General features: G+C 39.5%; 1 protein-coding gene across 2 annotated transcripts in view; it reads left to right on the top strand.

Moving 5' to 3' along the window:
- nnt (nicotinamide nucleotide transhydrogenase) overlaps positions 1-20,687 on the top strand; it is a 28,917-nt gene extending 8,230 nt beyond the window's left edge. For both annotated transcript variants that reach the window (XM_014983313.2, XM_014983315.2), the window contains exons 10-22: positions 628-781; positions 1,717-1,878; positions 4,245-4,355; positions 7,166-7,311; positions 7,699-7,894; positions 8,490-8,723; positions 9,621-9,781; positions 11,252-11,431; positions 11,697-11,856; positions 14,517-14,598; positions 16,802-16,920; positions 17,909-18,024; positions 18,676-20,687. In XM_014983313.2, coding sequence (XP_014838799.2) covers positions 628-781; positions 1,717-1,878; positions 4,245-4,355; positions 7,166-7,311; positions 7,699-7,894; positions 8,490-8,723; positions 9,621-9,781; positions 11,252-11,431; positions 11,697-11,856; positions 14,517-14,598; positions 16,802-16,920; positions 17,909-18,024; positions 18,676-18,825 — 1,971 coding nt within the window. In that variant the 3' untranslated portion in view covers positions 18,826-20,687. The remainder of the gene's footprint in view (positions 1-627; positions 782-1,716; positions 1,879-4,244; positions 4,356-7,165; positions 7,312-7,698; positions 7,895-8,489; positions 8,724-9,620; positions 9,782-11,251; positions 11,432-11,696; positions 11,857-14,516; positions 14,599-16,801; positions 16,921-17,908; positions 18,025-18,675) is intronic.
- The last annotated feature ends 1,064 nt before the right edge of the window (positions 20,688-21,751 follow it).

Below are 21,751 nucleotides of genomic sequence, written 5' to 3'. Positions count from 1 at the left end.
TAATAAATGGAAGAATATTTTAAACTTGTCAGCTAGCAGTTGAGTTTCTTCCAGTTGATGTTTTGTTTGTCCGCTAAGACAAAAGATAAAAGTACATCAGGTTTCCAGAGATAAGCGGCATTTCTGTTGACCGCCACCGAACAGCATGTTCCAAACAGACTCATGTTTGCTCCATGATTGATAATGTTACATCTCTAAATTCTTGTTGCCATTTGTTGAGACTCAAGATCTTTGTGCTTATTGTAAAATCTGATACAGGAAATGGTGTTTTAATCTTTCAGGATTATATCTATACAACCTTATTTAGAAAGTTTTGCCGTCTGAAAGAATGAGGCTTAAATACCTTAGTCAATTAAAAGAATGACAGTGCCTTCAGTAGTCACTAGGTGTCACTCAAAGACAACATTATCTTTTCCTCTGTGTTCTCAAGGTGTTTACAGCTGCAGATGAAGGTCATGTCCTTAATAAGCCTTAATTTAATTCTAAGAAAAATAAAAACACACTTCGAATTTCTAATATATTAATAATTAAGTCAGTAAAATAACATAATGGCTTTGAATGGTTTAAATTCTCGTCTTCTGTTTATTCGCTACCCCATGCTGCTTCTGTTTTTGCCTTCATTTCTAGAACGGACAGAACTTGTTCCCCGCTCCTCAGCCCAACAACGTTCCCATCGCAGCTCCTCCTAAACCCAAGACGGTCCAGGAGCTGGAGGCCGAGAAGGCCTCACAGGTCTCCCCCTTCAAGGCCACACTCACCACAGCTAGCTTGTACACTGGAGGTTTGTAGTTCTGGGCGAGTCTGATTGTCCCGCTTTAATTTGATTCTTCATTAGAGAAAATTGTCCAGATTTTTCTTTCATCACTGTTAATGGTTAGCAGCGGCTCCTGAGGGAGGCGGAGGCGTGCTGAAAGGTGAAGGATGGGTTAACAAGCCGCTTTTCAAGTCGCTGCTGGAATGTGTGCAGGAGACGAGAAGTGACAGGCGCATTTCGGAGGCTTTAACGCGAGCGCACACACACGCACACACACCTTTTGGTCTCAGGAAGTGTGCATTGTAAAATCAGTTTTATGCTGGTTGTTTGAAGTAGAGCTCTGGTGAGGGGTTCTCGTGGTCCTGCACAGCGCTCGGTGTGAGTTCACCACGTGTAGCTCTGTGCTTCTACTGGTTGTCTAGATGTTGGAGTCGTTTCCTGCTAAAAGCCACACAGCTGCTGATGTTGGCTGCTGCTATAACCGACTTACACTTAGTTAAACAGCTATTAGTCAGCAAAGAAATGCAGATTTCACAAAGGTTGCTATAATTTTACCTTCTAAAGTATTATAACAATAACTTATAGTCATCATGATGAACCAAATGAATTGTTCTTTTCATTTTTATAGAGATGTGGGCTGTGAAAGCTGACATTCACATTGGGGACGTCTGCAGCAGTTGCAACATGTTTTGCATTGAGGTTGTATGTTAGGACTTTGCTGGACAGGCCAACTCCAGCTATAGTTCTTCCTGGCTTCCCATCAGATCGTTTTTTTTTTTTTAAGCAAAACTCAAACCCCCACTGGCTTTTTCATCCATCTCTGTTGTTTGCGGATGCCACTGGTGCATCAGATTTAAGGGCATTTCAGAAATGCAATGCAAAGATTTGCATGTTAAACAAAGTGATTAATTGTGCTAAAATTTAATTGAAATCTAGATTTATGTCCTCTCTTTCTGTTACAGGTATCGGCACCCTGCTCGGTCTGGGGTTGTCGGCTCCTAACGCCGCCTTCACCCAGATGGTCACCACCTTTGGTCTGGCTGGCATCGTGGGATACCACACGGTTTGGGGAGTCACTCCTGCACTGCACTCTCCGCTCATGTCTGTCACCAACGCCATCTCAGGTTGGTGACCATTTCAAACCTTTCACACGAGTTTCTGACATGTAACATTGACCCATCCGTCTGTTGACTCTTGGAAAAACAGGGCTGCAAAAGTAGCAGCTGGCAACTTTAAAAAAAAATACTACAGGAAATATGGAACAAAAGGCTTCATAAATAAACTTTTTAATTTTTTGGTGTGAGTTTTTAATTCTAATACTGAATAGCAGCATCTACAGTAGAATTACAGACGAAACAAGAAAACTGAGTGCATTGCACATAAAGTCTCTTTTGTGTTTTTGTCGCCAAGAGGTCGAAGAGGTTCTCAGGGCTTTGATCACGATGAAGCAGGAAGCAACACACTGTTGGTGATCTTTCAGGTTCAGGGAGATCTTCCCTCTTGAACACAGTCGGACATTTTTGCTCAGTTGTCGAGCAAACCAGCAACGGACATTTAAAACTTTACTATACATCCCCAATGACCTCTAAAGCTGTTGGTGTTTTTCTTTCCCTGTTTTTGCTGCTTTTTTAAAAATTTATGATTTCATTGCAAACCCCCCCCACAAATCTTCTTGAACACCACTTGCACAAGGGGAACGGGGCCTGAAGTTTATTTCAAAGCTTCTTTGACCTGTGCCTGCCACCTAGTTCTTCTTTTTCCCCTCACTGTCTGTTCTGGGTCCAGATCTTCTGTGGTTGTGTAAATGTCTCACTCCTGTCACTGAATGGCTCATGGATGCAGTCAGATCTTGTTGTTTTTGTGCCAGGCATTGTTAACACACACACGCACACACACACTCTAATACACAATCGTTAGCAGACATTAGAGAACCTTGGTGGAGTTTAGAGTTTTAGTGATGGACAGTTATATTCTTCGGGGAACATTTATAGTGTTACTTCCACTGGTGACCGGCCAGTGGGTCAGCCTCGGTTCTTTAGATACTGGTTTCATATCCAGTCGAAAACTAAAAGCTCATCTGTCACGTCTGTTGACTGGGGGAGAGAAACTTTAATCTACTTGAGAGCACTGACTCTGTGCTCTTTGTTCCACGAGACCTCGTTTTTTTGTCTCAGAGCTGTGATATCAAAGTTGATCAAATATACGCCTGCGCATGTGTCATAGTTGGCATCAAGGTTCGTCTAAGTGACATGACTGGTGCGTTCATTGTTGGGGTCAGACAACGCCGTTGGGTTCCGCATTAGGTGTGTAACTGGATACGAGACGGTTTTTGATTATCTGCATCTTTGATCTGCCGTGAACTAGCTTGTCCTTTTACTGTCTGGCTGTTTATTAATCTTTTTTCCAAGAAATGTAGTTCTAATTTAGCAATAATACTACAAAGCACTGTTAAAATGTATTCCATCCTTAAGGATTTTTTTTTTTTTAGAAAAAGTCTCTGTCTGTTCAACCCTGATCTTTTCATCTAATAATTTGTCTGTTCAACTGTTCATCATCCAACCGGCTGTCTATCTCTCCAACCGTTTGTCCACCCATTTTATCATCCATTCATCTATCCATCTGTTTGTCTTTAATCAGTCTTTTGTTCAGGGAACCTTTGTATTTGTACTTAAAAATAAATGGGGAATGTATGGTCATTTAACATGAGAAATGTGCAGAAACCTTATATTCAGATGTTTGTAGAACTTGTTATTCTATCAGATTGTCTTCTAGCGCCGTATCTACATGTTGTTTCTTGCTGCGTTCATCTCTTTGATTATAGTACAGATTTTAAATGAGCTTGTAATTGCATAATAGAAGTTGAGAAATGATGTTTGGCAACATTTGAAACTTTGTATAAGGCCTGATATACAAACATGATTGTAAAGCTAGCGTTTGGCAGAGACATAAGGTCAAACCTCCACCTTTTTTTTTTTTTTCCCTTCTGTTGAGAAGCTAATCTAGAAATGCAGACTTCAACCACAAACACGCATGCACACAAATGCACACACCTGTTAGTCAAGCTAAAATGCACAGAAATGTGTGTGAAGGCAAGCTCTCAGTGCCGTGTATTGCATTTTACTGCCTGTAAATCATTACAGGGATGATGTTATCAAGGTTTCCTGAGTCTTTTTGGTTAAAACACACACACACACACACACACACACACACACACACACACTCCCTCTCTCTCTTTGTGCTTTTTATCGTTTTATCTTCCCCTCTCTTTCTTTTTCCAGTCCGGCAGGCAAACTGTTTTCGGAGCAATGTGTCTGTAGAGGTTCTGATAAACAAATCTAATAAGTGTTGATTCAACGTTTAGAGTTCCTCCCTTTTATTCGGCAGCTTCGCCAAGTTTTTTTAAATTTTTTTTTATTGCCATGTCCTTTATTATGAAAATGTAATTTCATGAACACTGACACACGTATATGTATGTGTATGTGGTCTGCAGGTCTGACGGCTGTGGGTGGTCTGTCCCTGATGGGAGGGAGCTACTTGCCATCTACTACTGCAGAGACATTGGCCGTGCTTGCTGCCTTCATCTCTTCAGTCAACATTGCCGGTGAGTCACCCAAATGCAGATGCCTCACAGTGACCCGGGCCAGTTACAGCAACGCCGAGCCAAAAATATATCAACTTTACGCCGGTGATCGAGTTGGTTCACGTCGATTGCACCAAAACATCATTTCAGCTGTCCCTTTTTAGCCAGTGGCTAAGGCTTGGACCACACACATCCAGTCATTTGTCTCCCCTGAATAATTCCCTTTACGATGATAAATAATTCCTGAAATCGTTAGTATACTCATCGCTCTCTAATAATCCTGGGAAACCTTGTTCTTCCACACTTTAATTTCTGCATGCTAACAGGAGGCCTTCAGGGCAAACCTACGCAAGTAAATGAACAGCTGACAGGCATCATGTAATTGATCATAACATAGCTTATACAGCACAAGGTATGTTATTACATACTTGTTATTTTTTTTATGTTTTCTTTGGGGACATTTTTAAGCACTTTGCCAAATTTCCCCCAAAAAGTCATGTGAACAGAAAAAAAAAAAAAAACACACACACTGCCAACCGAGATGGGAAAACAACTCATGAAATCTCACTCTCACAAAACAGAACTTGAAATCTTAACGCCTAATTTGCTCACTGATAAAATTTAATTAATTTTAAAAAAATGTATGTCATTGAACATCAGTGTTTTTTATTAACTACATCTAGTCTTTGCCCTGATGTGTTTTATCAGGATTTCTTGGAAAAGGGGAAATGGTGTGGAGAAACATTTGCATTTCTGGACTTCTAAAAAAAAACTAAAAAAAATTTTTTTTTTTTTTTTTTTTTACAGTTAAATGATGGCGTCAGTAAGGCTACACAATATATAGCGAATGTATCTTCATCTTCATATCAGTCTGCACAACATTCATATCACATAGGACTGGTTGGAGTCCAATAATTTTATTTAACCTTTATTTAAGTCGGTGAATTATTAAGAACAGATTTTTCTTTACAAAAATGACCTGGCAGTACCAATAATTGTTGGCCAATACATGCCAGGTGTAATGAACTTGTATTTTTCATGCTAATATTTAGCCAGTGGGCCACAATCTCACAGCAGCCGATGCTTATATCACAACTGATATTATCAACACATTATTTACCAATAATACCACCGTCGCAAGATTTTTCAATACCGCAAAGTCCTCCATTCACACTCGGTTTGAATTTTTTACGATTAGCATCTTTTGGTTTTCATACAGTTTTCAAAACACTGCAGTCACTCAAGTGAAGGATTGATTTTTATATAAACTATTTTGGTCTTTTATGATCTTTGGAGTACACAGATATAGCATAGCCACTGTACTTTTCCATTTAAGAAATATTTGCACTGAATAGTTTAACTTTATTTATGCAAACAGGGCCCACATATAATCTGAGTCCCTAGCTGAGGGATGTTATTGTTAGTTTTGTAAAAAATATCCGTGTCCACACAGACTCTGAAACTACCGAGAAACACAGAAAGGCCCACTTCGCTCTAGTGCGTAGTGATAATATCTAAATTAACTACATCAAAATTCAAAGAGCAGATCTGCAGCCTAAGGCTCCAGAACCACATGTGGCTCTTTGGTCTATTGCTGGTCTTATAAAACCAAATAAAAAATGTTTTTAATTATAAAGGCAATGCAGAAGGGAGGTTTTAGCAGTTCTTTATGTTTCTATGCAATATCTTCCTATTAAGAATGGCACCAATGATACCAGGTTTGTTTTGATAGGCTTCAAACCGGGTGTTTTTATTTTTAAAAGGACTATTATTCTTTAACAAACTGAGGAAAATAGCTCACTAAGCTTATCCTATATATTTTTTCATTCGTGAAAGCTGGATTAATTATTTTCTAAAATCAGACATGGAAATAGTTTTGTTAAATAGGTTTTATTTTGTGGCATTTTAAATTGAAAAGATTGCTGACCCCTGGCCTAGATCAGGTGCAACTGGGGAAAGCAAAATGTATAATAAAGAGAGATTAAATGAATGTTAAGGTCTGTAAATATAAAATAGTTTGTAATGATAATTGAAGGGGAAACACTTAAGCCACACGCAGGCACAAAACATGCATACAAATAATTTACAAGTTAAACTAAATGTAAGTTAATAGATCTGGAAGCCTACCCCTCACCTTGTTTCATACCTATTGCACCCTTGACCTCAAACCTTAAATATTTTAAAGCTCTTTAGAGAAAAATCTGTTTAGGTTTTCAAATTTCTTTTGCTTTCGGAGCCTTTATTTATTTCCACCAGTGGAGTCATTCTTGGTTAAAATAAACCCCAAAGGAAATGGTAAAAGAATATTATTGGATTCTGGCCGTACATTGCTTAAATGCAATAAAATTCCTCCATATTAATATATTTACTTAAACCTGTCTGCAGTAATAGGACTCTATATATTATTCTGTGTTTTTAAGCGGGATATATTTGCTTCGAACAACGAGTACCTGGTCGAAACATAAGCTAACCTCAGGTTCACCTTTTATATGTGTGTGCATGTGGCTACAATCATACCAGACAGTAATGTGATCTGTTGGTGAAACACTGGGACACTGGGAAACTTCTGATGTTTCTGTTGAATTGGGTATAGTGACATAGAGTAGACTCATTAAATTCCTGACATTTGTTATTGAACTTGGCAACAAGTGGAAGCTGTTGGCTCTGCGGCACCTGTTGACCTCTTTCAGGTGCTCCGACTGGCAGCCTGCACACTTCTTTTTCTTTTTTTCTTCCACTTATTTATTTTGCTCTTTGAAATAGATTTTAAACCTTATTTATTTGCAGATTTGTCTGTTAAGTACATTATATATATATTTGTCTCATCCCAGGTGGCTTCCTGGTGACCCAGAGGATGCTGGACATGTTCAAACGTCCCACTGATCCTCCTGAGTACAACTACCTCTACCTGCTTCCAGCCGGCGTTTTTGTTGGCGGCTACGCCGCTGCTCTGCAAGCTGGATACAACGTAGAACAGGTGAAGAGTGATGATGGTTTCGTAGCCATGTGTTCGTAGAGGATTTGTGGACGTTTTGTCTGATTCGCTTTAAACGGACCAGAGTTTGCTTCCACTGTTTGGTCTGGACAAAAGTGCACTTATGCTGTCTAATCGGAGCGATGATAGTCGCAGGTATGGCTTTGTTTACAAATTATAGTCTGCTTGCAAAATGTTAAAGCAAACCGCACCAAATGGAAAAAATAAAATAAAGTAAAGAAAGTTCACTTCCGGACCAAACAAGAGGATCAATTGACTTGCCTGCTGTGGAAACCCCCTGAGAACTAGTGGGAAACAGACCTTGAATGCATCTTTGTTGATCCACATGTTGTACAACCGGAATTATTAGATCCTTCTTTTCCTCCACAGATGATGTACTTGGGCTCTGGTCTGTGCTGTGTCGGTGCCCTGGCAGGTCTTTCCAACCAGACCACCGCTCGCCTGGGTAACACTCTGGGAATGATCGGAGTCGCAGGAGGCCTGGCTGCCACTCTGGGTGCCCTCAAACCGAGCCCCGAGCTCCTGGCTCAGATGAGCGCAGCCATGGCTGTGGGTGGAACGGCCGGTGAGCGCGTTTGAATTTACTTGAACAGAATAACCTTGAAGGCAATGCCTAATACTTGAAGAATGGTGCTGCGGCAGATGGACGTGGGGCTTTCTGTTGTTTTCCAAGCTTAGGAAGATTAAGAAGCAGGTGTGCTCAGGGTTTGTGATGTTTACATCAAACACGGCATGACTAACTCTCCAGATGCCTGAGGTCTATCTGAACAACCAGCGTCGGGTATTACTCACCAGCTCTCCGCTCTGGGACAGTTGGATCATTTAAATGCTAATTGTTCCAGTAACAAAGCTGAAATCCAGACTAAACTATCCGCGCAACTAATAATGCTCTTTACCAGATATAGCCTCGTTGAAAGGCTTCCTGCGGGACATGTGTGTGCACAAACACACTCACTGTAGGCCGACAGAAACATTTCCCAAGGTGGGCCTCGTCAGCAGCACCTGGCTCTTCCACAGGGCTCACTTCCCGGCAGTACTCTGAGTGTGCGTGCTTGTGATTCTCATGGTACTTACGCTCGGAACCTTAAGGGGCATTCTGAGGTTGTTTTTTTTTTTGTTTTTTTTTTGTTTTACTTCATCTTTTATGTTTTTATCTCCAGGATTGACCATTGCCAAGAAGATTGAGATCAGTGACTTGCCTCAGCTGGTGGCTGCATTCCACAGCTTGGTGGGGCTGGCTGCGGTGCTCACCTGCGTGGCCGAATATATGATCGAGTACCCTCACTTTGCCACGGACCCCGCGGCCAACCTGACCAAGATAGTCGCCTACCTCGGCACTTACATCGGCGGGATCACTTTCAGCGGCTCTTTGGTGGCGTACGGCAAACTGCAAGGTGAGGCGAACTGAAAAGACGGTCCGAGAACTGAGGCATCCGAAGCCTTCAGCTGCTAAAACCAGTTTGTGGAGGAGCACAGGAAGTCGTCTGCATCATCCATCCGTTCGTCTGCCCATGCATGCGTCCGACTGAATCGGTCCATTCTACTGTCTTTTCTTCTGATTTTGTCATTTATCAATCCATATATTCATTCATCCTTTTGTAACATCCATCCATTTGTCTCCTGTCTTTGTCCATTGATTTTTGTATCCATCCATTCATCTTTTGGTAGGAAACTTTAATATTTATGCTTAAAAAAATCCGTACAACACAGCAGAGAACTCTATAAACTGGATTCTGCAAAAGGATGGAAAATTAAAAAAATGATCAGTGTATAGAAACTCGGCTTGAGATTCTGCCTTCATCAGTGCAGGGCTCCTTGTAAATATATAAATTAATGCTTCCAACCTGAACGGATCTCAGAGCTCATTGAGGTCAACTTGCATGAAAAGTAAGCAATAAATAAAACACATCTGAAAACGGTGGAGAACTCTTAGACTTCCCTCACCATCAAGTTAAGTATAGAGATTAGTACTAATGGGCTGTGATTATCGTGAGTAACGCAATTGTATAATTTATTGCAAATGGCCGTGAAGCGGCCTAATTAATAGACGAGTTCTAGTTTTAGAGCAGTATTTGTTTTAGTAAAGCTTCAGGTGATTTTCCATGACTGATTTTTAGATAAAAATTTATTGAATCTTAGCATTTTATTGTCATTCACAATAAATACACTCTGCAGATAGGAAGTAGGATAGGCCTAAGATATTTAGAATACTTCTGCATTATGTGCTTAAAATGATTTAAACGCGTCTGTTTTTCTGCTTTATACCCACCTGCCTCTGTTTTTTTCTGCAGGCATCCTGAACAGCGCTCCTCTGATGCTTCCCGGCCGCCACGCTCTCAATGCCACGCTCATGGCTGCTAGCGTCGGTGGGATGGTTCCCTACATGCTGGATCCAAGTTACACCACAGGCATGACCTGTCTGGGGTCGGTTTCTGCCCTCTCTGCCGTCATGGTACGCTGCATCCGTGTTGTTGCTTAGATCTGTTGTCTCTCTCAGCGTTGGGCTTTTTTTAAAAGCAGAAAAACCTGGACATCACAGATTGAAATGTTCTTACATGTTGACTGACAGGCTAAACATGTAAGAATGCTATTAAAAACCTCAATAAACTCCAGGAAGGAGAGCTAGTTTTTAAGAGTCATAAAAAAAGGCATGTTGGAGAGGGGAAATAAGGAGAAATGTAACAAGAGTGGGAATTGTTAATAAATGTCAAGTCACAGAAAACAGGAGCTGTGTGGGAAGTTTGAGTAGAGCAGAAGCCTGGCAGTCACAAGCAGACAGGTTTGACACATTCCTTCGGATAAACTAATAATTTCTCAGGACTTAAAAGGTTTTGAAAGGTTTTGATCTCACCTGGTTAACAGACAATTTTTTCCCATCTATTCATTGCTTATTTATTAAAGAAATCTTACATTTTGTAAATGTTTTTCAGTAAAAAAAAAAATTCTAATGAATCATATTTTTAACCAAAAGTTTGGGTTATCAAATAAAAATAAAATAGCTTTAGGTTATGCATTAAAGCACTTGAGTTTTATATTTTAATATAGATCATGCTCATGCAAATCTGAAGAGATTAGACATAAATTCACAGTTGCGATTCACAAAAAATAGAAAAAATTCAGCCGTTTCTTGCTTAAACCAGCAGCTGGAGTTTCAGGGTCACTGCATCCAACAATTGGTTTGCTGATTATTATCTCAGCTTCCTTATTTGTGGACCTAATCAGTATTCCAAGTACAGTGTTATGAATCATCCACTGTAAATGTGTGTGTTGTCTTTTGCAGAGGCTTTTAAAAATAGACCTTGCAGGTGGTCAAAAGGAACCATTTATGAAGTCTGAGCTGAAATAAATGAAACAGGCAGTCTCGGATTTCGTTGGTTCTTTGGTAACTGCAGTTGGCCTCTGCTAAACAACAACTGCACAAATGGTAGAGGAACAAAAAGCATCTGTACCTAATTGTGAAAAATGTTTTTTCTCCAGGTGGACGTTTCATTTTTTTTAAGCATATAAATCAAATAATAAAGCACTAAACCAGCTAGTTTTATTATTATGTGTAATCTGTGGCTTTCACAGATATAAGATAATAGGTAATTAATTGTATGTACCTGTTCAGTTATTTTCATCAAGTGTAAGGTTATGTAAAAAAAGTAAAAAAAAAAAAAAAGTGGGACGATCAAAAACAGGTTGTTACTTAATGATTTTTTTATTTTTTTCGCGGCTCAGAAGCCGTTTCACCATTGCTTATTATATCAGTTTTATTCAGTAAACCTGTTCAGTAAGCAGGTTTGAATCTGAAAGAATGAATGTTCTAATTAAATCATGTTATTACAAATGCATAGGAATGTTGCTTTATAGGCATAATGTCGCAAAAGTTAAATTTTTCTCCTGTTTAATGAAACATCCTCATTTTCCTCCTGTCCTTCAGGGCGTAACTCTGACTGCGGCCATCGGAGGAGCGGACATGCCGGTGGTCATCACTGTACTCAACAGTTACTCGGGCTGGGCGCTGTGTGCCGAGGGCTTCCTGCTGAATAACAACCTGCTCACCATCGTCGGCGCTCTCATCGGCTCCTCTGGAGCCATTCTGTCTTACATTATGTGTGTGGTAAGTAATGTACAGTTTAAAAAAAAAAATGTCCTAGCGTTTAAGATTCAGCAAGAAATGAGCTACATTGATGATTTTGTTTTGCTTGGCTGGACAAACTGTTAAATGTTGTTCCTTTCCTGTCCTGCAGGAGGGACTCTTTACCATTTTAAATGTGAAAACCTCTTTTGACTCCTTTTGATTTGCGTCTCTTATCTGTACCTTCTTATTATAGAAAAAGTGGTTTTATTTGGGAGACAAATGTAAATATTTTCTGCCTTCTTAGGCCATGAATCGTTCGCTTGCCAACGTGATCCTTGGGGGTTACGGCACATCCTCCACCGGGACAGGAAAGCCCATGGAGATCACGGGGACACACACAGAGGTGAACGTGGAACAGACTGTCGACATGATTAAAGAGGCCCACAACATAATCATCACTCCAGGTAAAACACACAGAGGTCTGGTCCATGAGTGGAAAAACATGGCGCTCTGACTTTTCTCGTCACTTTTCTTTCCCCGGCACGAGCAAAGCGCCTTCTGTTTGTTTAACCTCGTCTCAACCTATGTTGCGTCACAGTTTTCTGGGGTAATTGACAAGTCCCGGCAGAGTGCGCACAGACACAAAAACACCCTCGCCTGGTTTTCTGTGTGGTCGGCAGTAAATAAGACATTCTACACTATGTATGCAAGGTCAGAGGGAAATTAGACGAGATGAAGCTTTACAGGGTTTTGTTGACAACTATCATCCAAACTGGCCTGTAGTTCATTTTTCAGGGCTGATGCGTGGGGTCTAAACACAACCTTCGTTCCAGCTGCACATTTCTCTGTTTCACATGTTTCTCATATTTAAGGGTGACGCAGAACGTGTCACGGCTTCCCGTACTCTCAGCCTGCTGCGTGAATTATTGGGTGGCCCCAGACAACATTCGAGTCCTTTCCTTAAGACCGTTGTGATGCTTTCGGGGTTACCATGACTATGTGGGTACAAGTAAACACAGACTTAAAAAGCACCTATTCTGCAAATTGGCCATTCCAGTCACAGAGCACAATACCAATTTTGCAAAAAAACTTCTGAGGAAATCACAGCAATTTACAAGATTTGGCCAATTATAGCACTCCCGTGGCCCAGTGAAAGAGAAGCGAGGCATCAAATGTAGGTTAAGATATTCAGCTTTCCCTTCTTGAGAGTATCAGGACTCAATAAAACTTCATGTAAAACTGCAATCAGTAAGATCGACAAAAATGGCATGTTCCAGCATGATTATTTTATATAAGAATATACGTGTGTGTGAAAGGACTTTCTTGAAACATTTGCGTGTATTTAAAGGCACCAACCTGGGTTTTACTATTACCCTGAATTGGAATAGGAACGTTTTAGTCCATCCTGAACCCATCAGTCAATAATTTGTCATCCATCCATTCTAGTCAAGTCAAGTTTATTTGTATAGCACATTTCAGCAGCAAGTCAGTTCACACTGCTTTGCACTATAAAAACATATTTGATTTTGGTGATTTTGCCATCACCAAAACCACAAAGCAAATACTCATCAAATATGTTGACCAATGTTCCAGTTACTATTAACCAAAGGCAACTCTCAACAGGTGGGTTTTTTTAGTGGGGTTGAACTTAAAGGAACTCGGTGTTTCAGCAGTTTTACAGTTTTCTGGAAGTTTGCTCCAGATCTCTGGTGGATAAAAGTTAAAAGCTGCTTCTTCATGTTTGGTTCTGGGAACGCAGAGCAGACAAGAACCAGAAGACCCGAGTGGCCTGAAAGATTGATACAACAACAGATCTTTAATGATTTTGGTGCTAAACCATCCAGTGGTTTATAAACTAACAAATATTTTGAAGTTTCTCTTCTGTTTATTCTCTATTCTAGCGTCTTCCATCCATTCGTGAACCCTTCTGTTCGTCTCTTTCCGTTCCTACTTACGGGCTGAAACAGAAACTGATTTTGAAGTCTTTAAATGAGGAATTTTGATCAGAAAAAATGTGCTGGAATGTTTTTCTTTAAGCCCTTATAATTCCCCGTTGATTATAAACACGTCGTCCCTCTGACGTGTAGCACATCACAAATATGTAAGACACAACAAAATCTGCTGGAGGCATTTTGCGAAAGACTAATACGTGTTTGTGCCACGATACTGTCTAATAGTGTTGCATCATTATTCGGCGCCAGCTTTTAGTCATTGCCCTTGTTTCCATTCAAAGTGTTCTTCCTAATTGGAGCCGTCACAGTCACTTTGGCTGATTGACGTCTGTGGAAACAGTTAAGGCCAGGCTTGATAAACAGAAGTGTTTTCCTGGCTTTTGTCTGAACCATCACGGCATGGTCTGGAAGCATGTGTTTTCCTTTACGCAAGACAACTCATGTGAGAATATTGGCAATAAAACTCGCAAAAGAAATACTACGGAGGGGCGTAAAGTGAAAATCTTCGGATAGTTTAGCTGGAAGACAAACGGCATAGTTTTGGAGAGATTTTTTTTCAGCAGTGTCTCCCTGTCTGTTGTGTTGTAACAGGACAGTTTCTGACTGCTTCAGACGAGGCTTGTAAACATCACTGAACTGCTTGGTGCAAGATAAAAATCTAAAACCTGGCACCTGCGTCATTCACATGAAAGTAATTTAAGAGTGGAGGAATTAAAATCTGACCTTTTTAGTGAATTCATCCTTTACTAAGATGCTTATTTTGAGAAAACAAAAACAATGTTAACATTGCTTTTACAGCATCATTCTCAAAGACAAATCCTAATAATGTTTTGTTTTTATGTTGGCACTAATACACAGCAATGCATAAGAACATAAGCAAGACCTGAGTTTTAAAGATGGAGAGGTGAGATGAAGGAATGTGTGTTTTATTGACACTCTGTTTCATTAGATTTTTCTAAATGTGGACTGTCTTTTGACCTCTGGAAACATTAACATCTTTAAATTGATATGTGCACAAACAACATTTTTTTGCTACACAAACATTTGACACCAGTTGTTTATTTTGAAGAGAGGTGAAGGAGAAGGGCTGCTTCACTCAGATCATCTTACCTTTGAATTCTTTGAATCAGGGTCGAAATCGACTCATGTTCCCGTTTTAAAATCTCTTTCAGGTTATGGACTTTGTGCTGCAAAGGCTCAGTATCCCATCGCTGAGCTGGTAAAGATGCTCTCAGAGGCTGGCAAGAAAGTCAGGTACATTTCTGATTGACTTTTAACAATCAAACCAAATCTCCAGAGAGCTCTATACTGTCTCTTTTATTTGAATACAACATACTAATGTTGCATATTTATGTTGTCGGAACATTTACATTTTTCTCTGCTCGGCTGACTGAGTAAAGAGAAAAAGAAAAACGAGCCTTGTACATTTTGCTGTGCTTCTCCTGATAAAATGCACCAAGCCATGACTTTTAAGACCGAGTTATTTACCACATCATGATTTTTGTGTGCCGTTCCACCACTGTTGTTTGCCAGTTTGCTTGCCAGCCAAACACAATGATATCACCATTAACACACTTTTTTTTTCCTCGTAGTGTGGGCAGGTGCCAAGTTCTCCTGAGAGAAATAAATCTGTTAGGCTTGCAAGCAAATGGAACCAGTAAAATGTGATTGTAGACGGCTGCTCTGGCTTTAGACCTGATAAAACACCCCCAACCCTGTGTCAAGACTCCCAAGGTCACGATTTGCTGATAAGTTGCAAAATGTACTTTTCATCTAAAAAGGAGTCTGTGGACCATTCGCTTTAACACAAGGACAATCGAAGCCTTTGTGGTGGCTCTTAAAGCACTTAAAGAATCTCCCCTCAGACTCTCTTTAAGGGTTTTGCTTCACAGTCCTCTCAAATCTGCAATCTCCCTGTTTGTTGTGCATGTTTTTTTCTTACTATGCTTTATTCTTGCAATTAACATTCCATTATTGTTTTTGTATAAATCACAGCTTGTTTAAAAATGACCTTATGTAGCTTATCGTGATGTGCATTGACGGGTTTCTACATAATACCTGTCTTTGCCGTGTTTATGTTTCTGGTTCTTAAAAGTTTGTTTTGTTTTTTTTGTTTTTTTCATATGATGTGGTAAACTGGATTTTGAGTTCCGAACAACAGTAAGCCATTATGATCAGTATTATAAATGCTATACACAACATAATGAGTTCAATTGTTTTTAGTTTAATTATTGACATAAATCAATTTTTCATTGATTTTGTAATTTATGGAGATGCACCTGTGTAGCTTCTACAAGAAACTCACATTTGCAAAACTCTCCCTTTGGGGTTTAGTTTATTGTTTTATCATTATTTCAAACATTTTCTTATTCACAATTCAAATACCACAATATAAATTGTTCCACAACTATATGCTTGAAAAGGAGGCATGTAGAAATGTGAACTTATTCAATCCTGCCTCCTTTCTTTTATGTCTTATTTTTTACACATTATTCTTTACTTAAGAAAAAAAAATGTAGCTTTAGAAATAAGTGTTTATTACTTATAGTCAATAAAGAACCACAGAAGACATTGTAGATTACAATGATATGATTGTGCTGATGTTCTACTGGTAGGTAATAAACGATGCTTGCTGCTTCCATCTGGCTGATAAGAAAATGGGATTGCATGTAGAGACCAGTGTGTGTTTGTAAAGAAGGAAATGCTAACGAGGGACAGAAAAGGTACAGCGGAACCTCGTCTAATTTTCCTGCCTCTGCCGTTTGATCCTGGCCGTGGCAGCTGCTGCTGCTTAGAGCATTTGTGCCTGATTAGAGGAAAGTGGGTGGTCAGAGGGGGAAAAAAAAGTAGAAAACATTCAGGTTTTTTTCTTCTGTTTTGTCTTCTTACTCGGTTTCCTAATTTATCCCTTTATTCCCAACAGCCTGTGTAATCGTTTGTGTCTTTCTTGTGTCTCAAGCAATCTGCCTTTCTGTTGTTGTTCGTTAGATGCAGCAATACAACACAAAATGCTGATTCTTCTGAGATCAAAGCTCCACTTTCTTCCCTTAATCCTCATCTAGAACATATGCAGATCGGCTTGTTTGCTAGAAACAAGAGTTCTTTTAAACTCTGCTTGAACGGCGAAAGGAACAAGCAGTCTTCTACTAATTACCTAAACTGATTACATGTCATGGTCAATTGAGTTTGAGAACTGTGCACAAGTTACAAACAAGAGAGAGCTCACTAATCAGATGATGTTTGTGAGAGTTTGCCGTGATCTGATTGTTATTGCTCATATCTCTCAGATTAATTTGTCCACAAACTCTTTCGATTTATTTTGAATCCTCCTCTTCTCGATTCGGTTTATTTTGATTCCTCCTCGGCCGCCTCCGACATCTCTCCTGTCCAGTCAGAATTGTTTTTGCAAAGTAAGGTTTTTGTGCAAAGTGAGGACCTGAGGTGTGTTTTCCTCCAGGTTCGGTATTCACCCCGTCGCCGGCCGTATGCCCGGTCAGCTCAACGTGCTGCTGGCCGAAGCAGGTGTCCCGTATGACATTGTCCTGGAAATGGAAGAAATCAATGAGGACTTCCCTGGTGAGGCCAGCTTTTCGTTTTCTTACACAGTTTTATTACAATTGCTCTTCGACTCATGGTGGCATTTTGCAGACAAAACTAATTGAACTGTAGGAATGAATATGAAAATGTGGAATTGACTGTTACTGATAAAATGGAAAGTCTGAAGCTTTTATTTTAATTTGTAAAGTATTGTTCATTTAGTTAAGATATTTTAAAATAAATAATTTTCCCTCTTTTGTCGTGCATCTTCAGGCATGCTCAATTCTAACTTTATTTTGGTTTTGTGGTAGAACACCTACATTTTCATGCTTATTTATTTGATTCTTTCTTCTGTTAACCCTTCGCTCTCCTGTTTCATGCCTCTATCCTTTGCTTTCCCCATCTCTCTCTTTCTCTTTCTCTCTCTCTCCTGTGTTCCTTGATTCCTTTCTAATGTTTCTTCTTCCTCTCCCTTTCTTATCTTTTTCACTCCTTCACAAATGTGTGTCCTTTCTTTACTGTGTCTTTTTATAAGTGTAAGGAACAACACTTGCAGTCTTTCCTTGATTTTTACCTGTCTCTTTCTTTCTTCCCTATTTTTCCCTTTTTGAGTCTTCTTTTGGTATTTTCAATTTTTCTTAATCCTTTGTACTTTAAGGTTAACTCAAAAGGCTGAGAATGAAAAAAAAATCTAAATGCCGAACAAATGTGTTTAAATGCCTCAAATTATCTTTTAAATTTGCTTCACACACTTTTAAAAATATGGATTCAGTGGGCCCACTTTCTCAACTGCGCCTAATCAGATACATCTGACGTTAATACTCACCAACTCTGCTCGAAAAGTATGTAAATTGTCTGTTGTTTTCTGCTGTTTTATGACAACTCAATCCAACACTTGAAATACATATACAGTAAATAATAATAAAAAAAACACACAAAAAAAACAAAAAAACAAGCTGTACTGCAGATGTGAAACACGTGCAGAAAGGTGGTCTTTAAAGCTGTGATTCGTTCCGTGTGAAAACAGAAACTGACCTGGTTCTGGTGATCGGCGCCAACGACACAGTGAACTCGGCCGCCCAAGAAGACCCCAACTCCATCATCGCTGGCATGCCTGTGCTGGAGGTCTGGAAGGCGAAGCAGGTGAGACATCTGGCGCAGGCGGGATAATCAGATCTGTCTCAAACCCCAGAGAGATGATGACAACTGGGAGGTTTTTACCGCAGAACCGTGTCCATCTGCTGGCCCACATTCAGATCGTTATGAGTGCAGGTGCAGCCCTATGCTGATCCTATTAGAGTGGAGTTTGTCCTTGTGAAATGACATCATTCAGATCGTCACATGTTACATTGATGTTGCACAAAGGGTGTGAATTTATTCCCCACCCCCTTTTTTTTTTTCGTTGAAAGGGACATATGCAAAATTCACATTTTGCAGTTTTTTACTTCCATTTGGGTTCCTGCTGCTTCCAAAAACAGCCCAACTGTTTAAGAAAAACACCCATCTGTTTTTTGGCAATAAGTTGATGTTTTTTTTTGTTTTGTTTTTTGTGTCTAGAAATTAAGCCGTTTCAAAAACCTTTGGAATGTAAAGTCACAAATAAGCAATTTTTTGTACAAAAAAAAAATTAATGAACATGTTTTGTGTAGCCAATAAACCTGACCCAACCTGTTTACGGTAGCATAATAGATCATATTTAATATTCTCTCTGGAGAAATCAAAGGAAATAAAAGTTTTTGCCTCCAATTTTTCTCTAAAGCTTTCTTCCTTAATGATCGATTTGTGTTGCTGCAGGTCATCGTGATGAAACGATCTCTGGGCGTCGGGTACGCAGCGGTGGATAACCCCATCTTCTACAAACCTAACACTTCGATGTTGCTCGGCGACGCCAAGAAGACGTGTGACGCCCTGCAGGCCAAGGTCCGGGAGTCTCAGATCCAGTAACGTGACCCCCCCCCCCCCTCCCCTAACCCCCCTGGTTCAGAGACACCTCCACCTGAGAGCACAAAGAGGAAAAGTTTTAAAAATTCATCTCTGTACAGCTGTAACCCCACCAACTGAGATGAGCAGTTTTTTTTGGGATCCCCCTTCCTGTTATCTAAAAATGAAGGAATGTTGTCTTGTGCAGCAGTGGGATCTATACAATAGATACTGTATATTTATTTTTAGCTGATGTAACGGGACATCTTTTATTTCTAGATCATGAGGAAAGGCTGCACTGTAATCAGGAGTTCAACTTTAGACACATTTATTGATTTAAAATAAATAAAACCAAGATCATAGGTGCTTTAAAGTGTTAGATATTTTCAGCTTCACATAGTTAATAAGTAAAGAAAAGAAATTGGACTCAAAAGGTGCACCGATAGGTTTTTATCTGCTGTAGAGTTTTATTTTCCCTTCCCTCTACATTCTGATTTGTTGTAATTTCTTCTTCCCCTCCATTGATCTACCTGTAAAGTGTAATAGTGAGAACATGGGAGAAAGTTTTTTACTCTGTCTAATAATTTTCAAAAGCATCTGCTTTAAGCGTTTGCTCCTTTTCTTTTTATCGGCTCCGACCGGATCAGAACAAATTTATTAAAAAATATCCCTCCTCTGATCACAGGAGACAGGCGTTGTTGAGCTTTTAGCGTGATCCCACAGCTTTGCTGTTCTCTTACAAACACTCTCATCGCTCAGATTAGCTGAAAGGATTTTGTTATGTTTTCCATCATGGTGCGTTCAATCATGCTGCCAGGTTCAGATATTACAGTACGTTTTTTTTTTGTTTTTTTTTTTGTTGTTGTTTGTTTTGTTTAAGTGAATGTGACTCATCCACTCCAGAGTGCGTCCTCATTACTGCTCCACAGGGAAATGAAGGATCACAGTTTATAAGTAGGACCATTTGTTAATCTGTTGTATCTGAATCTAAACAACAGTGCGCTTTGTGGAATCGTTGCTACACCACCAACTGTTTGTCTTCATTTTAATTTGACTTTCGACATCTGCTTAATCATGTGCCAATTCAATCTGGATAGTTTCTCAGATGCAGACACACCATTTGGCTTCTGTTTAACCACTCAAGTATTTCTTTAAACAAAGACTAAATCTCTTTGGTATTATTTTATTGTAGCCATTTAATTAGAGTGTATATTGTTCAATTTATCTACTTCAAACACTTAAGAACAACTGTTGGGATAATGATTCATCCTGGGACCTCATGCATTGACCATGACAACTGTCCTACCTCTCCATGAAACGACCAGCGCCTCTGTAGGACGACGATTTGTGTCATTGCGTCTTTCACATGATTGGACCCAAGTTTGTTTGTTTTTTTTCCAGTCACTTTGCTCGGCATGCGAGCTCTAATATTTCCAAATGATCCAGGACCAATATCTTTTTTTTTTTTCTCTCTTTTTTTTTTCTGTTGTATCTTCAGACCTCAACAGTTTGTTGGTATGGTTTATTCTTTTTGTGCATCTGAATTGAGAGGTGGCTCTGTAACGTCAACAGTTGCAAGCAAATAGGCTTTCGTAACATTAAAATCATGTAGATTGTTGCCGTTCTTGAACAAATTATGTAAGGAAGGATGGTTAAATCCGGTATTTTCCAAGTGTCCCTCCTTTCAACTTCTGCTTTTTGTTCTGCTTGATGGGTTGTATTTTTGTAAGAAGGCATCATGTTTGTGCAGAGCAACATTGGGATTTGGAAGAGGTATGTTTCAATGCACCATCTTAAGAGGATGAAATGTACTGTGAAACTGTTTTTTCCCCTCTTTTTTTGTCATTGAACATTTTCTTCCCTAATAAAGCTGTATTTACACTAGATGTCACCTGAAGGTATCATTTCTTTCTTCAACTTCCCTGTAAAGGTGTAATTCAGTTTCTCAACAGTAAACAAGTTGCTGTGCAAGACTCCCTATAATGACTTTGTTTTGTTTTTTTTACCACAGTTTTGGGGTTTATGGCTGTAAAGCAGTTCTTTTCATGGCTTTATGTCAAATCTTTGCAGCAAATACCTGGATTAACGGCAGTTCTTGTTCTTCTGATGTATTGTTTTGTAATCTGACTTTAAAGATCTCAGCAACGTTACCCTTGATCCATCTTGTTGGTCTTCATGATGCTGCAGTCTGCTCACAAATTTTCAACAAACTTATTGTCTTCACAGAACAGAATAGGATTAAGCCACACACAGGTAGACTTTATTTTCAAATTAGGTGATTTCTGAATGCATTTTATTGCACTGAGTTTTGTTTAGAGATATCACAGAAAAGATGCCGTATACAAAGATGTGGCAAACTTTTCAAGTTTATTTTATTTTTGAAAAAAAAATTAAAAGCATGCATCCATTTTCTTCTACTTTATTTATGAAACCGGGTTTTGCATTACTTGTAAATGAGCAACTACTAAAAAATGAAAGGCAAAAGATATAGTTTGAAGATGATACGCAGACAATTAAAATATATTTTCTTATCAATAACTTCAGCATGTCCTCCTAATGGGATTGCATGAGTGTATGATGAGGGTTATCACAATGAGTAAAATGTAAATATCTGCAAGCTGCACTGATTGCTATTCATCAGCGCAGATTTAACTGGAGGTGCTTAAGACGGCACTGCCCAAACAGCAGATCACAGCGCAGATAGGGGTTTTGGAAGAAAAGATTGCATGTGTGCAAGATGAGGGTGGCTTCATCCTGCAACAAGTGGCACTCAGGCCGTTATCTCCACTCAAGGTTAGGGAGATCTTGACTGGACTTACAGTTGCGTAGCAGAGTCAAGGGCAACCCAGAGTTTCTAGACATAATAAACAATGAATCATCAACAGGATAGCCTGTCCTCCATAGTAAATGTTGCCCAAAATAAATGTAGGGGGAAAAAAAAGCCTTGCGT

The sequence above is a fragment of the Poecilia mexicana genome, unplaced genomic scaffold (assembly GCF_051168715.1).
Source record: "Poecilia mexicana isolate PSO_F unplaced genomic scaffold, ASM5116871v1 scaffold_12, whole genome shotgun sequence".
NCBI lineage: Eukaryota > Metazoa > Chordata > Actinopteri > Cyprinodontiformes > Poeciliidae > Poecilia > Poecilia mexicana.
This window is presented reverse-complemented; position numbering and strand designations above follow the sequence as displayed.